The sequence below is a fragment of the Corvus moneduloides genome, chromosome 1 (genome assembly GCF_009650955.1).
Source record: "Corvus moneduloides isolate bCorMon1 chromosome 1, bCorMon1.pri, whole genome shotgun sequence".
Classification (NCBI taxonomy): domain Eukaryota; kingdom Metazoa; phylum Chordata; class Aves; order Passeriformes; family Corvidae; genus Corvus; species Corvus moneduloides.
The window spans coordinates 64,968,180-64,989,336 of record NC_045476.1 but is presented as its reverse complement, the minus strand read 5'-3'; the positions used below and the strand labels follow the sequence as shown (position 1 = coordinate 64,989,336).

The 21,157-nt window shown below is 38.4% G+C and overlaps 1 protein-coding gene across 1 annotated transcript in view; it reads left to right on the top strand.

Annotated features, from left to right (window-relative positions):
- The window catches only part of CUBN (cubilin), a 143,648-nt gene that overhangs the window by 86,042 nt on the left and 36,449 nt on the right, over positions 1-21,157 (top strand). Inside the window, exons 37-52 of the mRNA XM_032113394.1 lie at positions 1,991-2,196; positions 3,085-3,266; positions 4,857-5,046; positions 5,695-5,892; positions 6,225-6,371; positions 7,225-7,415; positions 7,701-7,884; positions 9,188-9,362; positions 10,406-10,584; positions 12,388-12,597; positions 12,923-13,063; positions 14,580-14,761; positions 16,276-16,447; positions 17,389-17,595; positions 19,504-19,653; positions 20,495-20,616. Of these exons, the coding sequence (XP_031969285.1) occupies positions 1,991-2,196; positions 3,085-3,266; positions 4,857-5,046; positions 5,695-5,892; positions 6,225-6,371; positions 7,225-7,415; positions 7,701-7,884; positions 9,188-9,362; positions 10,406-10,584; positions 12,388-12,597; positions 12,923-13,063; positions 14,580-14,761; positions 16,276-16,447; positions 17,389-17,595; positions 19,504-19,653; positions 20,495-20,616 (2,836 nt within the window). The remainder of the gene's footprint in view (positions 1-1,990; positions 2,197-3,084; positions 3,267-4,856; positions 5,047-5,694; positions 5,893-6,224; positions 6,372-7,224; positions 7,416-7,700; positions 7,885-9,187; positions 9,363-10,405; positions 10,585-12,387; positions 12,598-12,922; positions 13,064-14,579; positions 14,762-16,275; positions 16,448-17,388; positions 17,596-19,503; positions 19,654-20,494; positions 20,617-21,157) is intronic.

Below are 21,157 nucleotides of genomic sequence, written 5' to 3'. Positions count from 1 at the left end.
CTTCAAACTGAAAAAGGACAGGTTTAGATTAGATGTTAGAAAGAAATTCTTTACTGTAACAGTAAAGAATGGGGCACTGGAACAGGTTGCCCAGAGAAGTTGTGGATGCCCCAAACCTGGCAGTGTTCATGGCCAGACTGGATGGAGCTCTGGGAAATCTGGTCTAGTGGAAGGTGTCCCTGTCCATAGCAAGGGGTTTGGACCTACTTGAACTTTAAGGTCCCTTCCAATTCAAAACATTATATGATTCTATTCTGGGATTCTAAAATTGATATTAAACTCCTCAAAATTTCTCCAACAGTTAAAGCAGAGGATCTACAACAGGAATCAGGAGAATATGTGATTGAATTTTGTTTTCCCTTCAGCAAACTAACTTTCCTTTGAACACTTCTGACAGGAAAGTCATGTGGAGAATAATGTGGAGTCCTTTACCAGGGCTTTTAGGTCGTTCTTTACCCATGAGGTAGATTTCTGAGCCTCTCCATTTCCGGGCATCAAACAGTGGCTGCTGCCAAGAAAGAGAGCACTGACCTTTAGCAAAGCTTACCAAGAATGAGCACGAAAAGAAAACTAACTCTGAAACCTGCATTTGCAGTTAATCAGAACAAAAGGAAAATTTTTCTGGTAACACACTGACTGCATAAAGCACAACTTGTTAGGCATGTACTGATTCACTAATGCAATGAAAAGGACATTGTATTCCTCCTCTACTCACTGAAGCAGAGAAAAAGTACTACAGCCTAAAAACATTTTCCAAAAGGTTTTCCAAAAGCCTGAAAACATTTTTCCAAATGCTACAAAATAAACAATAACTTTTCAGAAGCAAACCAAAATTCTAGTTTTCCACAGAAACTTTCTGCGGAACATACAATTCACTTACATAAAGTGACACTGAGTAGATGTTAATTCTTTTTCTTCAGTTACACATAGCTGAAAGGCAAGCTGAAAATACTGGAAAGCATGGAGTAATTGCATTAGAAAGCATTATTTGTTTTATTTAATTTCATATTAGGGCGTTATAAAATTTTGTTGCTACAAGTAATTCATTTTCTTCAGCTCAGTCTGAACTGAAATGTCTGTCTTGTAATGTGAGGGTTAGCTTTAAATTGTTCTGAAATATATCCAGATGAGTGGTTGGGACCATTTCACAGCATGGTATGCTGAACACATATGGCTAAATTCAAACCTGAAAGGGAGAAGTTGTTACCAGAAAATCAGAAAGCACAAATATTTAAGGCACTGGTTATTAGAGGCACTCTCTGGAATCTTTGCTATATATTCATAGTCTGCTTCTAAAAACCATCTTGGTTTGCATTAAAGCATTTCACTTGGAAATACAAATCATGATTTTTAGAACATATTTAGCATTCAGTTTGGTGCAATAATTAAAAATTTATCATTTGATCACTATATCTCATCCCTTTTCTACAGTAAAAGGTAGTTTAGAAGAATAGATAATAATCCTTGTTATTATTTTGCACACCCAGATGTGTGACACTCAGAGAGGCCAGAGAAACTGTAATATTTTATAATTCTGGAGAAACTGCTAAGGGATATCTGAGCTGAGAGGTGTTAACTACAACTAAATCAGCAAATGTTTTCTCACCATGGAGTGTGCTGAAATAATACACATATGAAGGGGCTAAAATATTCTCTGCACCCAACACTCACTGGATTTACATTAAAAATCTGGATTGTATCTCAGGGCTGTGTTTCATGGTTGTTCTTGGAGAACCAAGAAATTTTACAAGGATTTGAGAACTCTTTAAAATGAGTAACTCTGCACGCTGAAGTTCTGTTATAAAATAAGGGGTTGGAAAGGGGGACCCCTGTATTAGTGGCCTTGGCAGGTGATGAGGGTTTTGTTGCTGCCTTTTTCTTAACTCTTACAGCATACCAGTTACAGTGGGATTCATGGCCTGGCAGGCCACACTCTGAAGTATGTGCCAGTCATATGCATGCTAATGCTCTTCTACTGCTATTGAAACAGAGCATTTCAGGTGGAGAATAGTAGTGGCTGCACCAAAGATTACCTGGAGATTCGTGAAGGGAATGATACAGGCACGCTGGCAGGACGATTCTGTGGGAACTCCTTGCCTTTAAATTATACATCAACTATTGGACATATCCTGTGGGTCAAATTTGTCTCGGACAGTTCAGGCATGGATGTTGGCTTCAGGGCCACCTTCTCTCACTGTAAGTAAATGTAATTTGATTGAAAACTATCTTTCTTCCATAGTACTTCTGAAATGATTCTAAAATGTGATTGTTTGGCCCTGTAAAGTCTATTAGAAAATATTTGCTGATGTCTAAAAAGCTGTAAATTCGCTTAAAAATTATTTTGTAAAGTATCTGTAGAAATGTAAAGGGGTGCTCTAAAACATGCCAGAACAGAATTCATGTGCATGTAGGTATACTGAATAATTTTGTAAATGTATCGTATTTATTAGGCAATTGACAAATTAAGAAAAAAGTATTTCTTTCACAGCTTTCCATTTTGGTTTTTGAGTATGACAGTGTCCATCTTCTGGTTTGGATCTAGATGCCATCAACCAGGGAGCAGAATTAGAAAAAGGGAAATTCTGCTGCACAAACAGACTTCAGAAGCTAAATGTCCACAGCCATTCTGATTATGCAAGCTAAACTTCTAATAATTTTCCTTATTTTGAGATTTTAACTACTCATTTTCAAACAGAATTATCAATAGTTCAGACCTCAATGAATTCAGAAGCATTTTTTACCAGAACATGCAAAGGCATTTAAAAAAAAAAAAAATTCTTTAATGCTTTTGGGTAGAAATGAACACAAAGTAGTCAGAGTCAGGGAGGAGTTTATATGTGTTGTCTTCCCACCTCTCCTACACATATACCCATGTGGCTCAAATGGGTAATTTCCTTCAGAAAAGGGAACACTGCAGCCCTCAAAACAAGAAAATCATTAGATGTGCATCTTAGGACTCTCTGAGACATGTCTTACAGCCTTACAGCACTGTCTAGTCCAAAGTAAACTAAGTCAGATGGGCCCCAGTGTTTCTTTTACTCTTTGTGAATTAGAGGCATTAGTTGTCTCTTTCTTGTTTTTCAGTGTATGGAAATGACATTGTGGGAGACAGAGGACAAATAGCTTCACCACAGTGGCCCAGAAGTTACCCTCACAATTCCAACTACCAGTGGCGGATAAGTGTTAATGCTTCACAAGTTATCCATGTCCGTATCCTGCAGATGGATATTGAAAATCATCACAGGTGCCAGTATGACAATCTAAAGGTGATTTCATTCTGAGAAGTTATTTTATTCAATCAACTTTAGTAAAATGGATGGATAGAGAAACCTACAGGAGGAATGGGAAGCATTTATGAGTATTTGGTGTGGCTTATTGGTTTTGCTATGCTATCTTTTCAATAATTATAAATTTTAGGAAGAGTTACATACTCTTTGGATCCCTAACAGGTATTTCCAGTCTGTAAGTTTGAAATTTACTAAAAATAAGTCTGCAATGGTACAATCCTGAATATTAATATTCAAGAATTTCAGGTCAGATACCAGACTGAAATTTGCTCTGTGCTGGTTCAGTTAAGGACAACAGTGATAATATCATCTCAGTGCTTCTAAAAATAAAGTTATTTTTAAATCCTACAAGGTATCATTTACTTGCATCTTCTTTGTTCTCTGCATCAGTAATTTTGCTGGTGGCAGTAGAAAGGTGCCTCTTTCTTCCAGTTTGATTGTTTTTCTGTACTCCCCTGTATTACAGTCTAGCCAGGTTAAATATAGAATAATGGAATAGTTTGGAGTTGGAAGGGGCCTTTTACAGGTCACCTAATCCAACGCCCTGCAATAAGCAGGGGCTTCTTCAATACAGCATTCACGGTGCTAAGTAAAATGGAACGATAGAGGACACAATTTTTTTCTGAACTTAGCCAACATAACCACTTAAATAAGGTAAATCTCTTCTTGCTTTCTTTTGGTTTTTTTTAAGCAGTTAATCAATTATCCTTTTTTAATATTTGAGAAAGTTCATACTAGTTCTATATTTTCAGTTCATTATTCATTTAATGATATTCAAATGTAATATTAGTTCAAAAGGGAAATAAAACTTTGTCTTTCATCTCATGTCATACATTACCAACATTTTTTTCTCCTAACTCAGCCTGCCTTTCTTTGTCCCTTTCAAAGCAAAATAAGTTTCTTAAACCAGCTAGACATTTAGTGAGTGTAAATCAGCCTGACCTTTAACCTGACTCAAGGATCAGATCATTAATGTAATGTTAATGTTTATTTAATATTTCCTAGCTTTCTCTACTGGACATTTTTACTGGGTGGTAGATGAAAAGAACAAAATAGTCTTGAAAGGTGACAAAGGAGAAACATCTTGTAACCACCCAAAATTTTGGCTTATAAATACATACAATGGAAAAAATATTTCTGCATAAGTATCTGATAGAACTCAAAGTATATATGTTCCTCAGTGGGGGAAAAAAAGAGAAAGGAAAAAAAGAAAAGTAATTCCTTTTCTTTTCACTACATGTCATGGGGGTTTTTTTTCCCGTCAAGGACCAGAATTGTACCTGTGGACTTTTTTTAATGTGGGATGCCATTCTATGTCCCCAAAGAGCATCCCTGTGATAGGGAATGAGCTGAATTTGATGGCTTCCATTCAAATCCTTGTTCTGTGAAAGTTTCACATTTAACAGAATATAATTTGTTCCTTTTTTATAAGAAAGGTTTCTTGCTAACTTAGGTTTGCTGAAAGATCCCTCACTCATTTAAAGAGGGTAATTTTCTCCTTGGAAATTTGCTGAGTATGGAGCAAATGAAAATCTGGCTCTGTGAGGAACAGCCCTATTCTCTCTGCAGGTGTATGATGGGCCCACTGCTCATTCTCGTCTTATTGAAACATATTGTGGCGCAGACCTTGCTTCTTTTGCATCCTCTGGCAGTTCGATGACAATCCAGTTCCAGTCAGATTCGTCTGTGACTGGAAAAGGCTTTCTTTTGGAGTGGTATGCAGTGGATGCTTCTGCTGTTACACAGCCCATTGCTAGAGGTGGGTTTTCAGTGGGTTGCACAGTTACAAGTGATACAACCAGTGATACACTCAACTTTACTTAAAGAACTCCAAACCAACTTCCCCGCTAGAGAAAGCTCTAGCTATTAATGAGAGAAAGCTTTCAGTGACACTTTAATGAAGCATTTTACTAGCTCTTTAAAACAATTTTTAGGGACTCTCAGATATACTTATTTACAGTGTTCTAAAAATAAGTATGTTGCTAGAGGATAATTTTTCTTTACACAGGTATTTCATTAAATCTAAACACTGATATGCCTTCATGGAAAATTATCCCTCTTGAAAAACCATTCTAAATCATTGGCCATTGTGATATGAAACAGCACAACAACTTATGTTAAACTGTGGTAGATGCTCTTAGGTCCTTTGCTAGATATTCCTCATGGTAAAATAGGTCACATCATTGCTGCAACAAGCAGCACAGGAACATCCTCATAAATGAGGACTTTCAAGTTTTATACTTCCAATCAGACCTGAAGTTGAAGAATTCCTGCATTACTGTAACTATACACATCATCACTGTGCCCTCATTGTGTGTAATTGTAGGACTGTCATCTTATATTACATGAGGGGAGTGTTCTGTTTAAAAGAGGATGCTTTCTATTTTTGTCTTCTTGTCCATGACAGGTGCATGTGGAGGGGCTGTAACAACTGAAGAAACACCTTCATTCCTCTTCTCACCGGGCTGGCCAATGAATTACAGAAATCTTGAGGACTGTATGTGGCTTATCAGAGCTCCTGGATCCACTGTGGAATTCAATATCCTGGGACTAGACATAGAATCTCACAACTCATGCAACTATGACAAACTTATTATCAAAGATGGTGAGAAGTCAATCTTGCCCTGTGCTGACAGGATGCAGTAGAGACCCAAGGTCTAAATACCTCAAATTCTCATCTCCACTGAGCTTAAGCAATCTAGATAGCAATGAGAACATGCCCTGAAGCAGTACTCTTCCTCTATTCTGAGACATTCTGCTAGTTAACATAAAATTAGCAAAGTCTGGCAAAATCTTTGGTGATCTATAAAAATATTTCTAAATCTGTAAGGGCTTAAAGGTCTTGAAAAGCACCTTCCTGTAAGTGTGAGCCACAGCAACAAACAGGCAGATGTGAACTGATTTAGTTTTAACACTAACATGTTCTTTTTATCTCAGGAGACAATAGTCTTTCCCCAGTACTGGCTACTCTGTGTGGACGAGAACCTCCTGGGCCAATAAGATCAACTGGAGATTCAATGTTCATCCACTTCATGTCGGATGCAAGTGTCACTGGAGCTGGTTTTAATGCCTCTTATCACAAAAGTAAGACTTGTTTCTCTTCTCCCCCAGATAAATGTCTGCCTTGCTGCTAACAATGGGGTAAAAGACTCTGGTATTGTTAACAGCTGTCTACAATCTAATTAATCACACATCTAATTATTCACCTCTCATGAATATGTGTTAATAAATGTCTGACTCTACATAGGTAAAATTTGCTATTTTCCCAGTAATATAATGCACAAAGAGTGATTCAACCAGACCAGTCACTTCTCAGAAGGAAGAAAAGCATGTGCCTGAGTTTATAACAGCTCAGCTGAAGGGTGAAAGAATGCTCAAGTAAGAGGGGGAAATAAATGACTCAAAGCAGGAAGAGACAAATGCAGAAAGCTGTATAAATTCTAGCAGGAATGTCAGCAATTTCCAGCAACAGTCCTCCCACACCCACTCAGAAATGATAAGAGATCCCTGAATGGGCTGAGGCACCAAGAAGGTGTTAGGGCAACCGTGACAATCAGGGGAAATTTTTCTGACTGGCAGCTGGGGTAGATGGCAGTGTTTTGGTCCATGGCTAGAAGCAATGTCCTCAGACAGGGTAATGATAAGCTCCTGCCATGGGACCTCCTTGACATTGCTACCTGCTTATTCATCTGCTAAGCCTGACAACAGTCTCACTGTCAGGAATTTCCGTGGGTGTCATCTTGTAATCCATAAGCTTGTGTTTTGGGAGATCATTCATCATGTGCATTGCTATATGCCCCTCAGCTCTTCATACACTCATTTCAACACTTATTTTTACCCATCACATCTTTCAGGAACAGGGTTTTTCTCAAAATGAATGGGTGAATATTTGATGTTTGTATTTCTCTTTGCTTCAACTTTCACCTTTTTTTTTCAGGTTGTGGAGGCTATTTGCACACAAGCAGGGGTGTGATAACATCCCCCAACTACCCTCAAAACTATTCTCCTAATCTGAATTGTTCCTGGCATGTAGTGGTGACTACTGGATTTATCATTGCTGTTCATTTTGAACAGCCTTTCCAGGTTAAGAGTGAGGATACTTCCTGCATCCTTGGAGATTACGTAGAGGTGAGGTTATTGGCTGGGTCACCAAATCCTCAAAGCTGTTAAAGCTTCTGAACCTTACAGATTTCAGGGTCAGTAAAGCAGCTCAGGATGTCACGGGGTGCAAACACCAAAGAGAAATACCAAAGATGGTATTTCTTTCTATCTCACTCTCTTTTTTATTAATGTGCATTAATTAATCACTAGTTTAATAATTTCCCCTGTGGCTGGAAGCATTAAGATGATGTGTGCTCAAAATTTACATTCCAGGGCTGTTTGCTTGAGTAACATTAGCAATTTCTGTTTTAGCTGAAGAATGGGTTAGATAATTCTGCCCCACCTTTAGTGTCTGGAAGAGGGAATGGACGGTTTTGTGGAACCAGCCCTATCTCTACCATGTACACCACAGACAATCAGCTGTTTGTCCACTTCACTTCTGACAGCAGGAACGAGGGTCAAGGATTCAAACTGAAATATGAGGCTAAGAGTCTAGGTAAGTCTAGGTAACAAATTCTGCCACTTATACACATGTAACTTGGAGTTTGTCCTCTTAAAGGATATTTTTGTTCCAAGGTCCAATTCTGGTAAAATCAGATGTCTGCAAAAATGTCGTACAGTGCATGACTTCTGATCTGACATTCAGATTTTTCCTTTTTAAAGAGTGTCAGGTCACAGAACCTGAAGATATTAAAGATGGATTTAAAACAAAAGAAAAGGGGGAGACCCTTTAGTAGGGAGGTAGCATCTACAGTTAGGAAGAGATGTCAAAAATTCATACAGGAAAGGAAAAAACTCTTGGAAACAAGAACATTATTTTGAACATTTACTACCCAGCGCAAGTGCTAAATGAAGTTAGGAATTTTTCAGGGTAGTGTGTCTAGAAAGGTGGCAAGATTTCTCACAGGTTTTCCTCCCAACTGAGAAAATAACGTTGATTGCCAAAGCTAACTTTTTTTGAAAGAATGAACAAAATGGAGACCCAGGTCGCAGGAGTAAATCACGAGCTTGCCATTTGCAGTTATCCCACTGTCCTCATAACACACACCACTTGGCACACCCAGACACCTGTTAAACAGTGTATCTAAACAACTAAGGCAACCTGTCAATCAGCTCAAATCTTTAAGTGCTTGATTTCTGCCTATTTTCCTTGCTGCCCCAAAGAATTAGCATTACATTAGAGGATTCATGAGGGGAATAGGTGAAGCCGTACAATAGCATTTCTACTACTTCAATTTATGGAATTGTATTAAACCAGTACTGCTAGAATATAGAGGGGGTTTGGGACAGAAAGGTTCTGGTCAAAATAAAGATATTTTTGTCAGGTAAAGGACCTGAACAAATCCTCATGTTTCCTCTGACTGGCATTCCTCACACATTCATTATTATCTCAAACAGACATTTCAGTTCTTGGAAAGTAGATGTTGGGAACGATTCACAGAAATATTGATGGGTTTGACTTGTGGACTTCCTAGCTCTTTGGAATTGGGATAGGAACAAGGCAAGAAATAAGTTTTGTGCTTGTTTTAGGAGCAATCCAAGGAAGAAATAATACAGTTTAATTCAGGGCCCTGAACACTTGGAAATGAAGAGGGCTAGGTAAGCAGGAGCACAGGAATATAGGATTCTACTGCATTAAAATGTTTTCCCACAGTAAGCAATAACATACATGGTTTTATTTATGTAACTGTATGACATCAAAAGGAAACTGTGTTGGAATATAGTGATAAGTCATATTTTTGATGCCCCACCCATTTCCTTTTCGTATTGTTTTTTATTGGTGATCTTTTCTTTCCCAGCCTGTGGAGGGAACATTTATATCAATGATTTCAACCCCAGTGGATATACATCTTCCCCCAACTACCCGAGCAATTACCCTCCGCATGCTGACTGTGTCTGGACCATAACTGCTCCCAATGGACATGCAGTAGAGCTGCAATTTGAAGATCAGTTTTACATTGAACCTTCACCAAAGTATACATCCAATTTTGCCTATGTTTCTTCAGAGACTCCATTCTGATTTTTCTTTACCTGTTACTTTCTCTAATTCCTCCCAGAGAATAAACACTTCCATAATTAAAATTAAATGGGGTTAAGAAATTTTTGAGAGATCACTGAAGCTATCAGGTCACTGGTTTACATTCCTAGCACTTTGCAATGCATAACAGAAATCAGTATGACAGAAAAAGTGGAACATCCATGGTAGAAAAGTGCTTTCTGTAAAATCTGTGCCCTATAGTCCTTTCATATTCAGGTTTTCAGTCATTTGGACTCTCGGGTGCTTTTAAAGCCAATAGATTGCCACCATGACACTTTGCCTCCTTCCTCCATTGCCCGGTGCTGGTTTGCTGTGGGTGTACACATTTTGCACTCCCTGCCTGAAGCATAAAACAAGGCTATTTTCCAGCTGATGTAACTTCATTGATTGGATGAAGTTCACTGTAAGGCAAAGGTGAGCCTGTGAAACCACATCCAGAAAAAATAGTGAAGGATGGAGAATCCCAAAGGTGTCCTTTCTGGCTTCAAGGACACTGCACCATTCTGAAGACAAAGCTTATAGTTAAGATATTTTGGGTCTTTGTATGCCCACCTAATTAGACCCCAGAACTGAATTTCTATTCCCTTAATCTGTCCTCTTGTTGTCCCTTATTTCAACACTCATCAGTGAGACTTAGTAGGGAATATCTGCTGAATCTGAATCCTGCCAAAAAAATGTATTAAAGATGGTCCCAGCTACTTTTGCCAGTGCTGTTCGTATGCCTATCCAGAAGTTGCTCCTGTCATATCTGATCTGATCATAGACTGAGTTTTAGATTAATCTCTCTCAGTGTTTCTAGCACTTCTTTTGATTCAATTGTTACATAACTGCAATGGATTATGATCTTGTTGATTCTGTCCTGGTCACACTGCATGGAAACCAATCTAATTCACTACAGCTTCATGGCTTTATGCATGTACCGGAATGATTTTGAACCAATACTGCCATACATTGAAAAGAAAATTCTCTCCTCTTCCAGCTGCACTTCCAGTTACCTAGAGCTGCGCAGCGGTGCCGACTCCAGTGCCCCCCTCATTGCCAAGCTGTGTGGAGGTTTGATGCCAGGCTCACAGAGATCCTCAGGAGCTGTCATGTACCTGAGGTTCAGGTCTGACAGCAGTGCCACACACATGGGATTCAATGCTAAATACTCCATTGGTAATGCTTGCACTTATCATTTTCTATGATTTTAAAGAAGATTTTGGTCTCAAGTGTTAGGCTTTTGTAATAGGGCTTAAATCAGACCTGTGAGATGGGCTGACAGGTACATGCTGCTTTCAGTTAGTGTTAGAGCTAAGGCATCAGAATATCAGCATGTTCTGCACCTAGCAAGAGGTGAAAATTAGGGAAATATTAATAGGAAAGTGCTCATAGACCAGCAGCAGCAGAAACAACTACTGGATAACCTCCTGTCAAAGTCAAAGTAGCAGTAGAAAAAAGGTCAGTGTGGATAAAGTAGTGTAACATGGTTTGATTTTCAGAATGCAAACTTAGGGTAACTTTCATGAGCAGGGTTCTGAAGGTGAATGCAAAGGTCAGCAAAGAACTGGCAGTAGAAGAGCTAATTAGGAGCTTCTCTATGTAAATGTAAATCACTCTATAATAACAAAGCTGCTAGACAAACAGGGGCAGCATAATAATGGGCTGGAAAAGGAATGAGCAATGAGAACCATTATTTGTCATCTGGGAAAATAAATACTTTAAAGTTATTTGCTCTCAAGCTGAAAAAACAGGGTTAGAAAGCACTAGAAATATTTTAAAATTCAAGAAAAAAATAGTCCTTAATCAGATTCAGAAATAAGCTACTTTTTGGGGTTTGATAATGTTAGTAATCTTCAAAGAGTAACAGCCATTATGTTAGTATCACTCATATAGGATAGTCTAAGGACTGTTAATTTCTCAAAGGCAAAGTAGTGAACTATATTGTTTTACACAGAACTTTGGTGATTGTGTTAGATCTAAAACACTTAAGCCAAAATAGAGTGCTATCATATTTCTGAATGTAAAAACTGAAGAAACTTCGTATATACGTATATTTGTTAGTATATGAAGCCATAACTTACATTTAGCCACAACAGATTTACACTATCTTAGCTGAATGCCAGTCATCCTGAAACAAAGCCCTAACGAATCAAAGATGTAACAGTATGAACACAACTGTTATTGCCATGGAAAGATTGTAACTGACAGACACAGAAACCACTGTAAAAAAAAAATCCAATTTATTCCACCTGAGAATATTGTTTCATAGAATCATAGAATATCCTGATTTGGAAAGGAACCACAAGGATAATCAAGGTCCAACTCCTGGCCCTGAACATGACCACCCCAAGAATTACATGTTTGCTGTAAGCCTTACTACTAAAACTTATGTTTGCAGGTACTGCAGAGAAATGAGTGTTCAGAAGGAGACAATTAAAAATTAATAGCTGTTTTATACACTGTGCAGTGATTACTCACTGAGACACCACAAGGAGTGAACAGGAAGGGATTAAAGGAAGAAGGAGGCTGAACTATAACTGTTGACCCAAACCAGAAGTCAACTTTTGTCTGTCATAAAAAATTTAGATTCACACTTAGCAAATTTCATTTCTTTTTAATTTATCTGATACATCTTTGCAAGGTTTTCTGGTAAATATGGACATAGTCAGAGATTAGATTGAAAACTGTAAGTTTATTCAAATGATAAGATATATGAAAGAGCGGAAGGGATGCTTGCAATGGTTGGAGGGGGGGGGGGGGGGGGGGGGGGGGGGGGCTGAAAAAAATGAAACAAACCAGCAACCAGGATTGATTGAATTAGATTGAAAACATGGAAGATATTTAATTGGAAGGCAATTCCTGTTTTATTACCACAGTTAGAGAAAAAGTCATTTGTGCCTTACCTTTAAGTCTTGTTTAGGAGAAAGATCATCTCTCTGAGATTCTACAGCCAACCAAACAATATTCTTCCTTTTGCAGCTCCCTGTGGTGGGACAGTGATAGGACAAACTGGTACCATCGAAAGCATGGGGTATCCTGACCTTCATTATCAAGACAACCTGCTGTGTGAATGGTTTCTTCGGGGTCCCAGGGGCCACTATCTTACCATCAGATTAGAAGGCCTAGATATTCAAAACTCTTCCAAGTGCACAAATGACTTTGTGGAGATCCGAGAATACAACGCTTCTGGTCTGAGAATTATTTCAGTGTTTCTCTTCCCCTCCTTAGTACTACTATGAAACCTCACCAGAGGTTCCTGAAAGCTTTTCTCTTTGGGTGCAAAGTGAGCCTTTTCAATGTACAGTATTTGCTTGTGTCTGCCTTGCTTGCTGATGCAAAGTAAGGCAAACAAAATCCTTCTGTTTGCCAGCAATAACTTGATTCTACTAGTTTACTACTGCCTGTCCAATTAAATTGGAAAGTGACCCTTCAATATAAATATAAATATAAATATAAATATAAATATAAATAATATATTGATATAAATTTCTCTTTCTCTATGTGATTTTTGCAGGAAATTTGTTGGGCAGGTACTGTGGTAATACTCTCCCTGATGCTGTGGACACCTCTGACAGTTTTGCTTATGTCAAGTTTGTCACTGATGAATCAGTCAATGCCCGAGGATTCAGACTGCGCTTTGATTCCAGTACTGAAGGTTGGATTTGTAAGGTTGAAATATACTCTCAGGAAGCAACTTATACCACAGACCATAATTGCACAAATACAACATATATTATAGATTGCTTTTTCTTGGAGTGGTGTGTATTTGCTCTTAAATTTAAACTTTGGGGGGATGTATGAATAGAGCTCTCTGGCAACAACTTAGCTGAGCTGAAATTTGCTGAAGCAAGCAATCTCCTGCTATAATGGATGTTGCCATCAGTGGCACAAGGAAGCACACTCTTCCACACCTTTTTTCTTCAACAGTCAGTCGAGGGATGTCCTAACATACCCTTCCCACATCCCTCTTTATAAGCAAGATCAACTTATACTGGTATTCAATGACCCTCACAGGGAAAAGTGTTTTCATATGTTCAGGTAAAATTTCATGTGCTTCAGTTTGTGCCCATTGTCCCTTTTCCTGAGCACAATTACTTCAAAGAGCTGCTCTAATAAGGACTGAGGACACGGACGTACTCCTGCTTCACGCTTCTTTCACCATCTTCATTGTCCGTGCAATGCTTGTCCTACCAAAATATGGCTACTATTTTAGTAATTCTTTGCAATAGTCATCCTATTCCAATCTCCTGCTGACCCTTCTTAACTCCTTCCAGCTCATTTAAAAGTTCAGCTGAATGCTTTCTTCATGTTTGATTCTGCAATAAAACAACAGAGGGGGAAACAATCTCCAAAAGAATGTTATTCCACTCCTAGGATCCTTTTATGCAAACTTAGATGAGAAACTCTATTACCAAAAATTTAATGCAGGTGAATGCACTGATCAGACTATTCTGCAGAATCTGTGAGCATGAGGAAAGGGACTTCCACTACACTGCATTAAATTATATTGCTCTATTTTAAAAGGAAACTGAGGGTAAGCTGCTAAAATTCTGTCACAGGTTTCAGAAAAAATGCACTCTCTGTATCCAAGACCTTCACTGTTCTTTCCTCACAGCACAGTTTGGTATTCATAAAAAAGATAAGAAAAGCACAAAATAACTGTACTCAAAAGTGTTGCTTAAAATACCTAACAGTTTTTCTCTACCTCTGTTATCCAGAAAAGGAAAAATACATCCTCCATCATTACTCACTCTAAGACTCTGCTTGTTCTGTGTAGCTCTGCTCAGTCCTCTGAAAGTCCGAAATGTCTCAGTCTTGCCACAATGAGGGGCTTGCATCATATGACATCAAAGCCTTTCGGTCACCCAGGCTTCTGAAGCCCGAGACGAGCCCTTCAGAAAAGTGATTATTAACAATTAGACTAAAATTAGACTAAAATTAGACTAAATTAGACTAAAAGGAGCGGCTATGGTCAGTTAATACTCAACTGCTTTTATGACTGAGTGATAAAGACTGGCAGGAACTTGGCTGTTTAGACAAACATATGGACAGGGTAGGCCAATCAAATCAGCCTCTCAGGATCTCGTTTTCTCGCAGCATTGATTTTTTTTGCTATAATTCTATAAGCAGTGCTTTACTCTGAGAACTGTCCCAATATCTGGACATTTCAGAATGTGGTGGGGATCTTACTGCACCTGTTGGAACATTTACTTCACCCAACTATCCCAACCTATACCCACATAACCGAGTGTGTGAATGGAGGATCACAGTGGAAGAAGGCCGGCGTGTGACCCTAACCTTTAATGACATGAACACTGAAGACCACTGGAGCTGCTCATCAGATTATGTGGCTGTGAGTATTGGATGTAGAGTCAGAAACTGCTTTTCCTAATCCCTTTATGGAGAATTAATGGACATAATAAAGCTGAAAATTCACTTACAGGTCTATATATGCTTTTAAGACAAATCATAATTTAATCTGGGAAAAGCAGATTAATGAGAGAAAGCTATCTCTGTAGAGCATCTAAAAACATCTGCTTGTTTTGGAGTATGGAACTTTTGAAATTGTGGCCCAGGCAGAGTGGAAAACTTAGAGGAATCATTGGAGTTGTCTTTTTATCAATTATGAAAAAAAAATCTGGGGTTTTGGAAAGCTTACAATGTCTCTTTTCTGTGGAAACAAAAACCATCAGTCAGTTCCAGGTTTTATTGATTTTGGAGGTATCTACTGCTGCTGTTATTGCTGTCAATTAAAAAAAAAAAAGGAAGGAAAAGAAAAAGCCAGAGGCTGCAACAAATTACTCCTCTGAACTAAAGATAAGGAAACCCCAATAAATTCTACTTCTATATCACTCTCCATCTCCAAAAATATAGATATTGGTTATTTTATCATGTTTATTTTTGATTTCTCATTATTTTGTGAAAAAAAATCAAATCTGGCACACAGACCTGGGCCTGGTCAGATGTACAAATGCCTCAAAAACATGATTCTTCTATGAAATTGCAGGAATGTGAGGTAGAGTTTAGGTTCCCACTTGTTCAGATAAGCAGTGCAAACACGGAAATTAACTGTAGGATGATCAGAAGCCAATCCATGCACAAGCATGGGGGGCTGAAATAGCTATCCATCCCTTGAGGTTTGTAGATGATGTTTCCCGTGTTTTTCTTCACAGATGCTTTAGACAAACCTTTGGGAGCTGGCTTTTTACCAGTTAATGATCTCTTAAAGGAAGATTTTTCCTGCCAGCTTTTATGCCTTCAACACTCTAATATATTCCAAGTCTCAATGGGAAGCATCATTTCTGCCTTGCTTGAACTGCAGAGTAAAAAGAAGGAAATTAATTTCTAGGCTAAAGGGTGCATGAAAGAAACAGAGCAAAATATCTCTGGATCATCAAAAAGTAAAATAATCAGAAATGCCCACCAGCATTCAATATGTTGGAGAGGATTTTGATGAAGCTGATGTTGGCTTTACCAAGAATAAAAAGAGGATGATTTGAAATTAAATTATTATGATCAGTAGCTGGCATTATTAAGTGATTGAATATATTAATATTGAGCTAAAACACAGTATGCTTCTCAATAAAACAATTTCAATTTCTGTTTTAAGAAGGAAAGAGAGAGAGAAAGAGAGAATATGTGTGTATTTCACCAAAATAAGCAAATTATTTTTGATGTTTACTGCAGGGCCTCATCCATTCGAGGCAATGAAAGTTTGTTGCAAGGTTTTAAGTAGATTTGAGAACTAACCCCCTGTGAGGGACATCAGTGAACTTTGTTTTAAAGATGGTAAACACTGTTTAATGATACAGGAGATGCTCATAAGACTGTATATTGGTGTAACTGGAGTTTATTTTGACCCCACAGGTTTACAATGGCCTTGGGCAAAACTCTCCCCAGCTGGCCAAACTGTGTGGAGAGGTAAATCCAGGCACTGAGGTGAAATCCACTGGAAACAAAATGAAAGTCATTTTGGTGACAGATATGTCCCATGCAACCAGAGGCTTCAGTGTCTCATACACCTCTAGTGAAGATGCAGGTAGTGTGTTTTTGACTTAAGTGATTGATCTTTGGTGAGTCATTTCACAGCTAGAGTACTGGCACATATTAAAAAAAATTTACCTGAACAGATAATAAACCTCTGATACCATTTTTTCTCTTACATCTCCAGATGGGAATAGATATGTATCTTTAATTAGCTGAAAAGACTTGAAAAAAATGGAGAACCTCTGGGAGCAGTGGACTTCATGTGCCTCTGTATGAATTACAGTCCCTGCTCTCCCTACTAATTTATTGTTTTGTACTTAGTCTTGAGTAAGAGATGGTCTGAAGTGTCATTATTCCATGAAAGGTTCCAAAAAGCATAGTGCTATAGACAAATTGAATAATTCAAGTGCTTCCTTATTACTCAGAGGGGTAATTAATTTATTGTAGCTTGTGAAAGAGTGCAGCTAACCTACTTTTGCAAGCCTAGCCTCCAGAGAGGAGGCAGCTGGCAGAGCCTTACTACTGCAGGCTTTAGTCTTTTGAACTTATTTTCCAACTCCCACTCCAAGCATCCTACTATGGCATGAGGGTATCTTCCATGAAAATTTCCTCTTGAGTCTAGAATTAGGTAATGAGTAGGGCTGGACAATAGTGAACTGAAGCTGTAGTGAGATTTTATCAAAATATGAAATAATGCTTGTTGTATTGATAGCGCTGGTGAAATATTTTATTTATACTGTAAATAATCATTCTTTGTTTATATGCATGTTTTTAAAGACTTGCCAATAAACTCGAGGACTCGAATTCTCTTGCACACAGCAGTAAATTATAAAAAAGTAAGAAGATGGAAAAGGTTTTGATCTAATCAGCACATGTGCTTTCTGATATGAGCATACCTAAATAAAGAGGGGAAAGAATCATTACTATTTGCATGAGATCTCCTCATGCAAGAATTATTACTACTTTTAAATAAACTATATTTTGTTTCTGCAGTTTGTGGGGGAACCCTGATGGCATATGCAGGCGGGAATTTCTCTTCTCCTGGTTATGATGGCATCACAAATTACACAAGTAACCTGAACTGTGAATGGATCATCAAAAATCCCTCCCACTATAATTCATCCATTTATATATCTTTTGAGGATTTCCACTTGGAACGTCACCAGAACTGCCAGTATGACTACCTAGAGCTACGAATAGGTTTGTATGTTCAGCAGGAGAATGGATAAATCTATCAAGATTCTGGTTGTACAACTGTGTTTGTGCCAAATCTGGTTCATATATATTTGCAGGGAGTGGCTGTTGTAGAATCTGTACATTTGAGAGTTTTCATATCATGCCTCCCATGTTGTATCCACAATCAGAAGTGGGATTTCACTGCCAGAGTGATGGATGCATGGATTTGGTCACCTGTTCTTTCAGGGGAGAAAATGGAAAACTGGATAGACATCTTGGGGGGATAAATAGTTTTGCTGTTTGCAATACTCACCTGACTCTCTCTTTACAAGGGACAATATGAATTTCACTTAATCTTCCTTGAGAGATGGCATTTGCAGCCATCAAAACAATTTATTTGGTCCACTCCCCATTCTCTGCCTGGTCCTGAAATATCTCCAGGGACAGCAGGAATGGAGTAAAGAATGTTTTAATTATTCATAGCCTCTGGACTGCAGGCCCACTTCAGACCCATTTTTGTGTTCTATGATTCTCCAAAAAGAAATCCATATTTCCTGTGAGAATGCATTGCAAAACAGAGACTAAAGCATTTAAAAGGAAAAAAAAAATCACAGGATTAATGCACCAGTAATATCCCTGCATATTTGAGCATCTTTATCTATCCACAAGAGCAAGCAACTAGAAATGTCATATGAATGTCATTCTGCTATTGCCAAGTGTAGTATGAAAGCTGCAGCTGTTTTCTTCACAGAAAGGCTGTACATGTGAGTCCCAGAGAGAGCAGGTTTTAATTTACCAGGAAATGCTTTCTGAAACATGTGAAAAGGTAAAGTGGGAATCTGTCACATCCATATCTGCACTCATTTGAGCAAGAGCTCTTGGCTGTATAACATCAGTTTGTCCTGTGTAGAGCCAGAGCCTGCATAGCTCTGTAGCCTAGCAGTTCTCTCCCATGTATGCACTGGAGCTGGGAAATAATAGAAAGAAAACTCAAAGAAAGAAATAGTAAAATATATCTGCTGTGTTACTCATCCATTCCTGCTACTCTCACTTTATTGTGAACCTCAGGCCTGCAGGCAATACAATCAAAGAAAAGGGAAGAAAGTGTAGTCTTGCTTTGTTCTACACAGTTTTGTCATCTAAATAGTAGTGTTCATTTCAGCACTAATAATGGAACTCCAGTTTCACAGCTAGTCGGGTGTCAAAAGCAGAATACCCTCATTCATCTGTGTATGCTGACAAGTAAGATTTAATGAGCAATGAGATGCAGCAGTGCAGAATACCACTACACTCAGGCAGGTGCTCTTTAAGACCCTTGATACAACAGATACGTAGTTAGGGAAAGGTCTAATTCAACTTTAAGTTACCCAAGAGACCCCAAATGGAGCTGAGATGTGCAAAATTCTTTTGAGATGCCCACTATTAATACAGTGATGACAGCTTGTTCATGGGTCGTGCACATCTCTATATAGCAGAAAACTCAAAATCCCTGTTAACATTAATGAGGATTTCACAAAAACAAAGGTTCAATAGGTGTCCATGTGATACGGTCTTTAGGCCATCTCTTTCCACTGTTCTGCCCCAAAAGATCTGTAGTTTTGGGGCAGAACAGCGAGGTTTCTGTGTGTCTGATATGACATATGAAAGTGTGTAGGATGGCATGACGGGGAGAAAAGGAGCCCAGGATAATAAAAGGATCATTAATATAGCTTTGGAGTGAACTTTTTTGTTGCCAAGATTTAGATCTCAGCAATGAACTGCAACACTGCTCATATCCATAACAAATAATCAGTTACTGTGTGATATGTACTCTTCTCTGTTTTCTTGTCAAAACACAATGAATTGCATGTTTGCACTATTCCTTTATGTTATTGTCGCTCTTTTAGGACTCAAAAAGTGTTGTGTTTATATTTTTTTACTTTCTTTATTTAGGGGATGCTGATGGAGAGCTAATAGCCAGGCTTTGTGGTCAGTCTGCACCATCTGTGCCACTAGTTATAGCTGCCCCCCAGGTGTGGGTACACTTTGTAAGTGATGAAAACAGAGAAGATAAAGGATTCTTGGCCCATTACACCTTTGAAGGTAAATGGCTTGATAGACTGCTGCCTTGGCTCACTGAGGCACTCCTGGGGAATGTTGCTAGTCATTTGGTGATACGGAGAATAGTCATGATGGGATCAACTCTCAAAGAGGTCCTCAAAAGTTACACAGTGCTTGCTACTATTTATATCCTTCTAAAGCGTTGAACTCTCAGATTTATTTTCTGCCTCACTGTTGCCATTCCCCAAACCACGTTTTGAGTTTTTGCAATGCTGTGCAACACTCAGAACAGCTGGTTGCTCTTGGGAATAGGGATGTAACAGGTAATACCAGCCAAGTTTGACTTACTTCAAATAGGTCTCTGGAGTGCTAGCAGAGCTGAAATGCATTCTGCTGCTTGAACCTTTGCACACATTTTGAAATCCACTTGAAGCTGTATCACTGCAAATTACACTACTTTGCCATTTAGGTGCCCAAACAACTACTCTTCCTGTCACAGCTGAATTTAGCCCTTGGGCTTATCTAGACACATCAGAAACTTTTTGGCTTCATTGTGTTGGTCCAAGAATGGCGCTGGTTGGCTTAAGAGTGAGATAAATGGAAGATAAGGTGGAGAGGCAGATGTATCAGCTGGCAAAGGTTTTGCAGTGTTATATTAAGTATCAGAATAAATGCAAAGTTTCAAGGTCATTGCATCTTTTTACTCACTATTCAATGACAAAGATTTTAAAACTTGGAATTTCCCAGATAAATTGTTCTTTTTTGTCTCTATCAGTACAACTTAAATATATTTCAGTACTATTACAAACTGAAAAATCTTTCATTCATTTGATTATAGTGTTCAGTTCCAAAAACATATTGGAATGTTACTTTTTTTTTTCAGCCTGTGGTGGTATACAGTCAGGTGAAAGGGGAGTTATCTCAAGCCCTAACTACCCAGAGCCTTACAGCAATCTGAATCGCTGCTCCTGGGTGTTGGAAGCCCCTGAAGGTGAAACCATCACTGTGAGTAACATGTCACAATTGTGTGCACAGCAGACAGTGTGAGAAGTACCTTCTGAGTTTTGAAGAACAGATTTGAGAAAATTTGGAAAGTCAGAAATGTGGAGGAATGAAATATCTTCCCATTGACTTTACCTAAAAGAGGGAATGAAGATAGCACAACAAAACCAGATAGTTCTTTCTGAAAAGCAGAAAGATCCTAGGATAACTTGATCCCTAAACACGGCACTGAATTCTCCTTTAAATGATGACTTTCTATGTTTACAAAGCTGAAATAACTAATTTTATTAGATGTTCTTTGATATTCTCACTGTCATGAAAATAAATGAGGCTGAAGGTTTTTCTTCTCTGCTGGAAAGTTTCAAGCCACTAGAAAGTTACTTTTGTGTGTTACTGGTTAATCTGGAACATAATATGATTTCTGGTACAAGGTACATCAATAAAGTGTTGCTCTTATTTCCCAATAAGTATTAAAAGTCTGCCTGAGGTGCTACTTTCTTGAGTCAAACTCCTGACAGACCAATTTAAGCACCTTTATGGCCAA